We start from the raw sequence: 12,344 nt of genomic DNA on the forward strand, positions 1-12,344 counted from the left end.
ACAGCCTTAATCAGTAAAACGTTCCAATAAATATTTTATTCAAATAGTATTTTATTCAGGCGGCACGGTGGTGTAGTGGTTAGCGCTGTCGCCTCACAGCAAGAAGGTTCCGGGTTCGAGCCCCATGGCCGGCAACGGCCTTTCTGTGCGGAGTTTGCATGTTCTCCCCGTGTCCGCGTGGGTTTCCTCCGGGTGCTCCGGTTTCCCCCACAGTCCAAAGACATGCAGGTTAGGTTAACTGGTGACTCTAAATTGACCGTAGGTGTGAATGGTTGTCTGTGTCTATGTGTCAGCCCTGTGATGACCTGGCGACCTGTCCAGGGTGTACCCCGCCTTTCGCCCGTAGTCAGCTGGGATAGGCTTGCCTGCGACCCTGTAGAACAGGATAAAGCGGCTAGAGATAATGAGATGAGTATTTTATTCATTTAAGGGAGCACATTAAGCAGGTTTATGACTGCGTCTCCCTGTAATAAATGGAAACGTATGCCTAAAGCCTCGGTCACAACCAGCTGTACGTGCTCCTACGGCCGGTCTACGTGCAAGAAACGCACGGAGGGCGCGCGTGTGACGTGCTGATTTTCGAGCCGTAGACTGGCTGCAGAGGTTCTTTGTCATGTCAAACAAACTCTACGGGCGCTCACGTTTTTTTCAGGTTGCAAGACAAACTTACGGCCAATGCGCGTCTTTCTCCATGAACCAAAAAAAAAAAAGCAGCGATTTGGGGAAATGCCAAAAATCGCACGGCCAAAAAAATCGTACGTCCGGTTGTGACCTAGGCTTAATGATAGTGAGGTGATAATATGTGCCACAAATTGCTGTATATTTTTAAACCAATACTAAAGAAGGATTCTCAATAGAATTTGACCGAAGCGGAAAACATTTTTTGTAAAGCAAATGAGTGACCGTTACAGGCTGCTCTCCGAGCTTTTGAGTCCAGTGAAGCCGTTTAATTCATCATATAGCCAGTCTTCACAAGGTGCGCACGCGGTCCGGAGCGTGCCCGAGAGTCCTGCGCGAGGAGCGAGTTTTTGTCAAATATTTCTTGGATTTTACATGAATACTAAGTAGGACCCCATTGTTTTGAACACACTCGCTGAGAAAGGCGAGTCTGGGGTGATCTTTACTCGCCATTAGATTTCACAACTTAAACTACACACTGCAAAAATGTTTTGCTTCGGTCAAATTCCGTTGAGAATGCTTTTTTTTTTTTGAACAAACTAATAACTGGAATATAAAATAATTGAGGGCGGCACGGTGGTGTAGTGGTTAGCGCTGTCGCCTCACAGCAAGAAGGTCCTGGGTTCGAGCCCCGGGGCCGGCGAGGGCCTTTCTGTGTGGAGTTTGCATGTTCTCCCCGTGTCCGCGTGGGTTTCCTCCGGGTGCTCCGGTTTCCCCCACAGTCCAAAGACATGCAGGTTAGGTTAACTGGTGACTCTAAATTGACCGTAGGTGTGAATGTGAGTGTGAATGGTTGTCTGTGTCTATGTGTCAGCCCTGTGATGACCTGGCGACTTGTCCAGGGTGTACCCCGCCTTTCGCCCGTAGTCAGCTGGGATAGGCTCCAGCTTGCCTGCGACCCTGTAGAAGGATAAAGCGGCTAGAGATAATGAGATGAGATAAAATAATTGATAGTGCATATGAAAAAGGCTTTGGACGAAGTGTCCTGTGTCTAGTCAAAAGTTTGTACACCCCTGTATTGTGACACTTTTCTACATTGTAGAATAATACTGGACATCAAAACTATGAAATAACTTCTGGAACATGTATGGAATTAGTATAGGTAATCGTATGGGGCAGAGTAAAAAATTTAAGGATTAATTTCACAAGTGACTTCAAAGTTTTATGACAAGGGCAATTTCAAAACTTTGAAATCACGAGTGAAATTGATCCTTAATTTTACAAGGAACCATACGATTACTTGTTTATAATATACAGGGCCAAATTCATACTTTAGTCATTCACGTTTTCTGAACCAATCAGGGCGCAAGACTATCTTGCACGTTTGAATCAGTTTCTAAAGCATTCCTTGTTTTTGTAAATCTCTTGCTTTTCCCTCGAGGACTTCTCGTGATCCTTGAAAAGTAACATCTTTCAGGATTGATCCCGGATATTTCTCTTTTCTCAGAAGCCGATCCAATGCTGCCTGCATTACTTTAAGAGAGTCTGGTTCATAGTTTTCCCCATTTTCTTTCCTCACTTCTGCATAAAACTGCGATAGCACCTTGTCTAACTCACAGCATTCATATGCCACTAGAGAGTCGTTTATTTGTCTTTCTGCGGCCCATTTCTTAAACACGGAAAGCCAAAAATTCGTACTTTTTTTTTGGTATTTTTCGCTTGCAGTTTTCAATTGGTTCATCATTTCTTCGTCAAATATAGCAAAACGCAGCATTGCAGAGTCAGCCACTTTGTTGACACGATTTTCTAATTTTTGTAACCGTAACCAAGCAACGAACTAGCCAATAGCATTTCAGAAATACAGCCCCATGTTAAGGAAAAAAGCCCTCCTTGATTGAGTAATTTGGCCCCATGCATTATTATGTGGTAAACAACAACAACAACAAAAGTGTTAAATGTTTCATATTTTAGATTCTTCAAAGTATCCACCGTTTACCTTGATATTTTACAGACTATTGGCATTATCTTAACCAGCTTCATGAGCTCGTCAGCTGGAATGCTTTTCAGTTAACAGCTGTACCTCATCGAAAGCTAATTAGTGCAATTTATTGTCTTAATGCATTTGAAATCAAATAGTAAATAATAAAAATAGTCCTATTCCACAACTGTAGTAATCCATATATCAAGAATCACTCAACTAAGTAAAGAGAAATGACATCCATCATTACTTTAAGACGTGAAGCATCTTTTTTTTTTTAATTAATAAAAATAAAGAAAAACCACTGAAATGGGTGTGTCCAAACTTTTGACTGGCACTGTATCTCTCTTTTAAATAAGAGAGGACTAAAAGTTGCTTTCTGTCCTCGGATTACTTTTGAGTTTTAAGGAAAATTGTGTGTTGAGCTTCATAACTACGTCCTGGATGGTGAACAGTGGTGGCTTGGCTGCACTGTACATGTTAAATTGTACTACAGATCTCTCATGCAGGCTGCATCTTTTGTTATTCACTCCCCTCCTCTTTGCCCATTTTCTTTTTTTCTCTTAGGCCCCTCACCTGCACCAGGTGTGGCAGTCACTCCAGGCAGCACCATTTCGAGCCGGGGTGTGTCACCAACGCCGGCGTCCTCTTCGAACCCGTTTGGTGTGACCCCAATGGCCTCCATTTCCCCTCAGCCTTCCTCGCTTGGTCTAAGCCAGCTCCGTACCAGTCCCGTTCCTCCTAACCCTATGCTGAGCCAGATGCCTCCAATGGGAATGGCACAGCCAGGGATGAGTATGCCAGGAATGGGGGTCCCTGTGGTGGCCCCCGGCATGAGCATGGGAATGGTACAGTCCAGTCCGATGGGAATGCCTTTCAGTGGAATTTCTCCGATGGGCCCTGTGGGAAACTCCATGCTGATGGGCTCAGGGGGAGTCACTCAGCCAGCACTGGTTTTGGGTGGCCCATCGGGAGTAGGCGGGGTTATGGGTGCTGGAGGATCTGTGACAGGGGGTGGGGCTACAGGTGCAAGCACCAATCCGTTTCTTCTCTGAGAAATTTCACATCTCCCCTTCTGACCTTTCCACTTGAAAAACTGCCCCATCAGCACCGTGTGCAACACGAGAGAATTTGTGCACATCATTTATATTTAAAGCATTTCAGATCTCACTTTATTCCATTTCAATTTGCTTTATAAGAAATTAGTGGGAGAGGTAAAGGTCTGTTTCATTTTAGGTTTTTTTTTTTTGTTTGTTTGTTTTGGGGATCTTGACATGTGCATGTATGATTTGAGAGTGGTCATTCAGTCAATCCAGCTGTGCAAGAATAATTTTATTGCACAGAAATTGAAGAACTGAATGACAGAAGAAAGGGGGAAGAGAAATTAGCCACTAATAAACTGGTATAATTGAATCTCACACACACACCTCCCTACTCTGGAGACGATGTAGTAGTGAAGCTTGAAGTGTGTATGAAGGAGCGCTTAAACTCCCACTGTTTGGACTGAGATCAGATCGTCTTTGCATTTCAGCCACACCTCTGATCAAACCGGGTGTATTACTTCTTTTTAATTTAATTCAACATGTTTTTTTTTTTCCCTAATTTATTCTCGCTTTTTTCCTGGGATCAAATAACAGATGAAAATAACATTGAAATACAGCCATTGAATGTGATGCCTGGTTTAACATTCTTTACCCTGTGACATTTCATCGCAGACTGATGAAGTGACGCTTCTACACATCTGGGTCGAGACTCAAAACGTGCGCGTGTCAGTCCAGTCTGTCCATGTTACCCTAACGCTGTGTTTATTACATAAAACCTCATCTGTGGAGGATTCATCTGCATTACAGTGACACTTTTCAGTGCTTGTCCATGAAGGCATCTGTATTTAGTGTTGATGTCCTTTTATTCATTTCCTTTCACAATATTTGTTGACTTGAAGCATTAGTCAGAACAGTCACATGGGACACACGATTTTAATCTCACACTGCACCATCTGCCTACTCTTTCCTGTATGATTCTGAAACAAAAAGGGTGGGTAGACCTTTAAATACTTCTAAAATTGTGACCTGGATGAAATATTTACAAAAATTGAAATGATAAAATTTGGGGGGACTGAATAACGATCAAGTTGTTATTCTTGATTTACTTTTGATGAATTATTTTATATATGAAGATATCTCTTATACTGGGTAAGGTAAAAGATTATGGTGTTGACTGTGAATATTCACATTTCAAAAAATTGAGGAGGAAAAAATAAATGTAAAAAAAAAAAGCGTTCGGGTTTTTTCATCTTTCTCTCTTGGGTGTTTTGTTCCAACAAAGTAAATCAGGACCAGATGTTCTTGCACATCTCAGATAATTTTTGAGCTGTACTTTTTATTTTGATGTAAGGCATAGAATATTGAGACGCCTGATTTATTCAGGAAGGTTAACATTTGCAAAGGAAGTGCTAAAATAATTGACAGTTGAAAACATTGAACTGTTTTCTCACACACACACATTGTCAAAAGGAGCCCCAGCCACCTACGGTACTTAGACCATTTACATTTAGTGAGCTTAGCCAAAATAAAAAATACAAAGAACTTTAAGTGCATTTAAAAATGTATAACTAGCCAAAATAGTGAATTAATCTACAAAGCCTACATCTGCATCAAGCAAAAATGTTTGCTTGCTAGTGAATAGTAACTAAGGATGTTTTTATTTCCAATATTTTTCTTGCTTTGTTTGCAGTCCAGAGGACTCTAACCTCAACACGTGTTTTCTGTTACACTACCGTTCAAAAGTTTGGGGTCACGTAGACAATTTTGTGTTTTCCATGAAAAGTCACACTTTTATTTCCCACCATAAGTTGTAAAATGAATAGAAAATATAGTCGAGACATTTTTCTGGCCATTTTGAGCATTTAATCGACCCCACAAATGTGATGCTCCAGAAACTCAATCTGCTCAAAGGAAGGTCAGTTTTATAGCTTCTCTAAAGAGCTCAACTGTTTTCAGCTGTGCTAACATGATTGTACAAGGGTTTTCTAATCATCCATTAGCCTTCTGAGGCAATGAGCAAACACATTGTACCATTAGAACACTGGAGTGAGAGTTGCTGGAAATGGGCCTCTATACACCTATGGAGATATTGCACCAAAAACCACACATTTGCAGCTAGAATAGTCATTTAGCACATTAGCAATGTATAGAGTGGATTTCTGATTAGTTTAAAGTGATCTTCATTGAAAAGAACAGTGCTTTTCTTTCAAAAATAAGGACATTTCAAAGTGACCCCAAACTTTTGAATGGTAGTGTATCTTGTTAATAGCATCTCAAGTTATTCTCAAAGCATTTTAGTTAATGTATACTATTTGGTGGATAGACGGGGCAGAAGAAAATTGCCCAGACATGAAATGCTGTCTTATACAGACCTTCAAATAATTAACAATGAGACTAAGTTATAGATAGTAACAACTGTTCACTTCGGTTAAAAGTATCTAAAATGCTTCCAGGTTAGCAGGCTGACTTTTAATTTGTCTCCTGGTACGTGGGTAAAATACATTACATCTGCTGCTGTGAGAAAGTAGCAGCATAATAACCAGCAGCTTGTGATCATAGATTTGGGTCTAGCAGGACGTCATTAATAATGACCTAACCTCAAGCAAAATTAAGTTGGAAGACTATACCAATTGACTTGTGCTATAGAATAACACCATCATGCAGTCCAGCTTAGTCTTCTTTTTCTCAGCTTTGCATGGGTAACAATGTCAGCATGGTGCACGCATTTCTGATGTACAGCTATTACCCGATCCATAATCACCCTCTCCCCTTTCCTTCTCCCAATCTTTGCCATATAAACTTATTAGAAATGGTTCTGGACGTCATGGACACACTGCCTGTGCTTACTTTCTCTGTTGGCGGAAATGTATTAGTTTTAATTCCAACTGCTTGCAGTCTTGGCAGCTGTTGAGCATTTTAAACTAGCCCACTCTTTGGCGTACAAACCATGTGCCGGCTAACAAACTGCCTTGTCTGCTGCTTCTCCCTTGAGCATGGGAAAGCATATGGTTGCACTCAGAAGTTTACATACACTCATCATGGCAATATTGGGCTTTCAGTGATACCTTTGAACTGTTCTTTTTCTGGAGAAGAATGATTATACAACACATCTTTTTAAATAGAAAAGAATTTAGTGCACATGTAATTTTGTTTTCAGTTTTCTGAAATAATATATCCATCCATTATCCATAACCACTTATCCTGTGCAGGGTCGCGGGTAAGCTAGCGCCTATCCCAGCTGACTATGGGCGAGAGGTGGGGTACACCCTGGACAAGTCGCCAAGTCATCGCAGGGTTGATGCATAGAAACAACCAACCATTCACACTCGCTGTCAATTTAGAGCCACCAATTAGCCTAACCTGCCCGTCTTTGGACTGTGGGAGAAACCGGAGACGTGGGGAGAACATGCAAACTCCATGCAGAAAGGCCCCCGTTGGCCACTAGGCTCGAACCCAGAACCTTCTTGCTGTGAGGCAACGGTGCCAACCACTACACCACCATGCCGCCCCTGAAATAATATATGCAGGGTCAAAAATATACATACAGCACACAATTCTTGGTTAAATATCCCTTAGGAAGTTTGATCTAGACCAGATTGTTTTAGTAGCCATCAACAAGGTCCTGGCAGAATTCTGGTTGGATAGTTGACCGTGCTTCTTGGCAGAATTAATAGAGTTCAATTATATTTGTTTGGTTTCCTGGCATGGACCTGACTTTTAAGCTCAATCCAGATATTTTCAATAGGGTTGAGGTTAGGATTTTGGAAAGGCCATAACAAAAGGTTAACATTAGCCTGCTTTATCCACTCCACAACTAGCTTTGATGTGTCTGGAGTCATTGTCCTGTTGGAAAATCCAGTTGTGTCCAAGTTTTGAGGATTAGTTTGAGGTTAGGTTTCTGAGGTAGTCCTTCTACATTGCTGATTCGTTGCTTAACAGTTGGTAGTGTTCTTGGGGTTAAATGCCTTACCTTTACTCCTCCAAACATTCCTGTGGCCAAACAACTCAATCTTTGTCCCATCTGACCCATAAAACTTTCCTCTAGAAGGCTTTTTCATTGTCCATGTGGTCAGCTGCAAACTTTAGTCAAACTTGAAGGTGTTGATTTTGGAGCAGGGGCTTCTTTCTTGGACAGCAGCCTTTCAGTCCATAGTGATATAAAACTCACTTGACTGGAGACAGTAACACTGGTGTTCCAGCAGCTTCCAGTTCATGGCAGGTCTGTACCTTGGTGGTTCCTGGCTTGTTCCTGACCAGCTGAATTAATTTCTTCTCAGTTGAGTGTGACAGTTTGGGTTTTCTTCCAGGCCTTGGCAAAGTGGATACACCGTCAAACAAACCCTGTTTATGTTGGCACAGAGACGCTACCAGCTGTAGTCAATCATGATCACTAATAGGAAGTTAAGAGGCCTTGGTATTGGGAAGATGCTAATTAACTTGACATTAAAGATGTATGTTGTACAATCATTCTTCCTCAGAAAAACAACAGTTCAAAGAAATAATTGAATGCCCTGATGAGTGTATGTAAACTTCCTACCACAACTGTAATTCCTGCCCTCATGGGCCTCTATTAGCACTTGTCATTCCCATTTTTGACCACGAGATGCAACAATAACTCTGACCCTGTGTCTGAAATCACTCACTCGTTCACTACTCCCTACTGACTATACAGGGAATTACTATATAGTGAGCTCATTGGTAAAATGAAAGAACACTTTCAGACACTACTGCTGTGCTGTTATTTACATCATTACTGTCGCACAATTAAAACATGCCAGATCGGTCAGCTGGTGGGTTTTCAAAATAATAAATCCATATTATACTGAGCGTATTTCCTACATTAATAAATACAAAGTACTTTGTGTCTGCTGCATCTTTCAGTTCTGTTAAATCAAGGCAGAATACTTTCTTCTTTGCCGCTGCCTTTTATTAAATCAGATTTAAGGCTTTTGATTAATTCCTCGCTCTGCACTGGAACTTTTATTCTTGTATTTTCTCTCATTCTATTTTAGCTTATTTTCTATTGTTTTACTATTTTTTTCATTGTACTTGAATGTCCATTTATAATATGTTTTCTTCCTCCATCCGTTCACCCCCAACGCCCCCCCAGCGTGACCGCAATGCATGATGGGATACAGTTAGGTCCATATACATTTGGGCACTGACAATTTTTTTTTTTACCTGTTTACTGAAACATATTCAAGTTATAGTTATATAATGGACATAAAGTCCAGACTTTCAGCTTTCATTTGAGGGTATCCACATTAAAAATGGATGAAGGGTTTAGGAGTTTCAGCTCCTTAGCATGTGCCACCCTGTTTTTAAAGGGACCAAAAGTAATTGGACAATTGACTCAAAGGCTATTTCATGGGCAGGTGTGGGCAATTCCTTCGTTATGTCATTCTCAAGGCCTGGAGTTGATTTGAGGTGTGGTGCTTGCATTTGGAAGATTTTGCTGTGAAGAAAACATGCGGTCAAAGGAGCTTTTCATGCAGGTGAAACAAGCCATCCTTAAGCTGCGAAAACAGAAAAAAAAATCCGAGAAATTGCTACAATATTAGGAGTGGCAAAATCTACAGTTTGGTACATCCTGAGAAAGAAAGAAAGCACTGGTGAACTCATCAATGCAAAAAGACCTGGACACCCACAGAAGACAACAGTGGCGGATGATCGCAGAATAATTTCCATGGTGAAGAGAAACCCCTTCACAACAGCCAACCAAGTGAACAACACTCTCTAAGAAGTAGGCGTATCAATATCCAAATCTACTATAAAGAGAAGACTGCATGAAAGTAAATACAGAGGGTTCACTGCATGGTGCAACCACTCATAAGCCTCAAGAATAAAAAGGCTAGATTGGACTTTGCTAAAAAAATCTAAAAAAGTCAGCACAGTTCTGGAAGAACATTCTTTGGACAGATGAAACCAAGATCAACCTCTACCAGAATGATGGAAAGAAAAAAGTATGGCGAAGGCGTGGTACAGCTCATGATCCAAAGCATACCACATCATCTGTAAAACACGGCGGAGGCAGTGTGATGGCTTGGGCGTGCATGGCTGCCAGTGGCACTGGGTCACTAGTGTTTATTGATGATGTGACACAGGACAGAAGCAGCCGGATGAATTCTGAGGTATTCAGAGACATACTGTGTGCTCAAATCCAGCCAAATGCAGTCAAACTGATTGGTCGGCGTTTCATAATACAGATGGACAATGACCCAAAACATAAAGCCAAAGCAACCCAGGAGTTTATTAAAGCAAAGAAGTGGAATATTCTTGAATGGCCAAGTCAGTCACCTGATCTCAACCCAATTGAGCATGCATTTCACTTGTTAAAGACTAAACTTCAGACAGAAAGGCCCACAAACAAACAGCAACTGAAAACCGCTGCAGTAAAGGCCTGGCAGAGCATTAAAAAGGAGGAAACACAGCGTCTGGTGATGTCCATGAGTTCAAGACTTCAGGCAGTCATTGCCAACAAAGGGTTTTCAACCAAGTATTAGAAATGAACATTTTATTTACAGTTATTTAATTTGTCCAATTACTTTTGAGCCTCTGAAATGAAGGAATTGTGTTTAAAAAATGCTTTAGTTCCTCACATTTTTATGCAATCATTTTGTTCAACCCACTGAATTAAAGCTGAAAGTCTGAACTTCAACTACATCTGAATTGTTTTGTTCACAATTCATTGTGGTAATGTACGGAACCAAAATTAGAAAAATGTCTGTCTAAATATTTATGGACCTAACTGTATATTGCTTGGTTAGTGACCATCGGTTGTACACTACTTTTCACAATGCATTGTGGGATACTATGAGTGCACTATATAGGGTGTAATAATTCTCACTATACATTCGGACAGCACTACAAAATGGCGACCTCACTATATAGTCCACTATATAGTGAGTAGTGAGAGATTTTGGACACAGCATGATGTAGAAAGCTGAGCAACTCACTGGAACATCAGTTATATATCTGTTAAATAGCAACAATTTTCCGATTGTTGGTCACTCATAAGAGGTCATTTAGCATACTTTTTAAATGCATGATGTTTTGAATGGGGATTTGTTGAATGGCTAATATCTATTGACTAGCCGACCCGACATATTACACGAACTGAAATGCAAATTTTATGATGTCAGATTTCAAACACATGCTTTCATCTTGATAAATAAATCTTTGCAGTATTGTAACTTGTTCCACAAGTCCACAAGATTTATGAAGTATTCACTCGATCAGTGAGTCCCAATCAAAGTCATCCTGAATCTCTTCACTGTTGCTGTGGAGATGCTTCATTGGGGGTAGATTTCGAGGTGTCAGAGGTTGTGTTGGAATGGCTACAGATGACAGAACAGTATAACGTTAGACTCGGCTTGAAATCGACAGAAAAACATTATTCTTCTCTTGTGATGATTCAAAGCCTCTGCAAGATCCAGTGTGTAAAAGTCAATTAAAATATATGCTGCAGACATGACAAAAGCATCAACAGTACAGGAAATACCACAATAATTCATTTTACTATGATAACACTGCAAAAAAGACATCTTAAGAGAAAATATATTTAATATTGGGTGAATTTCTCTAATATTTCTTATTAGAACTCATTATTTATCTGTGAAGAAACTCAGTCGTCCAGGTACATAGTAATCTGGTTGGTTGAAGAGAGCAACTGGACTTGCTTGACGATTCTTGAAAACGTTTCGCCTCTCCTCCGAAAGGCATCCTCAGTTCTGTCTGACTACTAGGGAGTATCCAGTATTTATTCTCTCATGGATCATCATAGAATCCGAATCAGAATGCTGATGGCTGCATTGTGGGCGGCTGATAAGATGTCATAGACACCCACCTCTGTTCAATGATGGTCGTTCCAGGTTGACAAAAATGAACGATCCACTCTCGCCAAGATGACCTGCCAGTTTTCTGGAAGTCCTCTCATACTCCCGCACCAGTGGAAGGGATCTCATCCCAAAGACTGGTGCGGGAGTATGAGAGGACTTCCAGAAAACTGGCAGACATCTTAGCCAGAGTGGATCGTTCATTTTTGTCAACCTGGAACGACCATCACTGAACAGAGGTGGGTGTCTATGACATCAGCTGCCCACAATGCAGCCATCAGCATTCTGATTCGGATTCTATGATGATCCATGAGAGAATAAATACTGGATACTCCCTAGTAGTCAGACAGAACTGAGGAAGCCTTTCGGAGGAGAGGCGAAACGTTTTCAAGAATCGTCAAGCAAGTCCAGTTGCTCTCTTCAACCAACCAGAACTCATTATTTAGCAGACTTTTAGACTCTCTTGCTCATTTCAACCTTTAAATTTTCTTCTTCTATTGGCCAGTGTTGTCAAGTCACTCAACCTCCAGTCCGAGTCCAGTCTTGAGTCCCTAGTGTTCAAGTCCGAGTCAAGTCCAAATCATTAAAAACAAATTTTGAATCAAGTCTGAGTCCAACACTCCAACCGCACCATTTGATGGTGGCTGTTTTAGCGCCATTAACATTAGTTTGTTCCTGAACATGACGTATGAACAGGTGAATGTGCTTCTCTTTGTCAGGGAGTGTGAAGTATTCTGTCAGAGATGGTTGCGAGACAGATGTAAGTGCAGAAGGTGTGTTTATTAAAATAAGTGAAGAGGGTAAACAATCCAGAACGGCAGGCAAAATCGTGAAACAGGCAATCGAAGACGAGAATCAGGGATCAGGAAC

General features: G+C 41.0%; 2 protein-coding genes across 5 annotated transcripts in view; one reads left to right on the top strand and one right to left on the bottom strand.

The window, feature by feature from the left end:
• epn1a (epsin 1a) overlaps positions 1–3,733 on the top strand; it is a 51,648-nt gene extending 47,915 nt beyond the window's left edge. For all 3 annotated transcript variants that reach the window (XM_060921653.1, XM_060921654.1, XM_060921655.1), the window contains one exon: positions 3,164–3,733. In XM_060921653.1, the coding sequence (XP_060777636.1) occupies positions 3,164–3,651 (488 nt within the window). In that variant the 3' untranslated portion in view covers positions 3,652–3,733. The remainder of the gene's footprint in view (positions 1–3,163) is intronic.
• A 1,222-nt stretch (positions 3,734–4,955) lies between these two features.
• foxj2 (forkhead box J2) overlaps positions 4,956–12,344 on the bottom strand; it is a 35,717-nt gene continuing 28,328 nt past the window's right edge. For both annotated transcript variants that reach the window (XM_060921657.1, XM_060921656.1), the window contains one exon: positions 4,956–10,976. In XM_060921657.1, coding sequence (XP_060777640.1) covers positions 10,867–10,976 — 110 coding nt within the window. In that variant the 3' untranslated portion in view covers positions 4,956–10,866. The remainder of the gene's footprint in view (positions 10,977–12,344) is intronic.

The sequence above is a fragment of the Neoarius graeffei genome, chromosome 5 (assembly GCF_027579695.1).
Source record: "Neoarius graeffei isolate fNeoGra1 chromosome 5, fNeoGra1.pri, whole genome shotgun sequence".
NCBI lineage: Eukaryota > Metazoa > Chordata > Actinopteri > Siluriformes > Ariidae > Neoarius > Neoarius graeffei.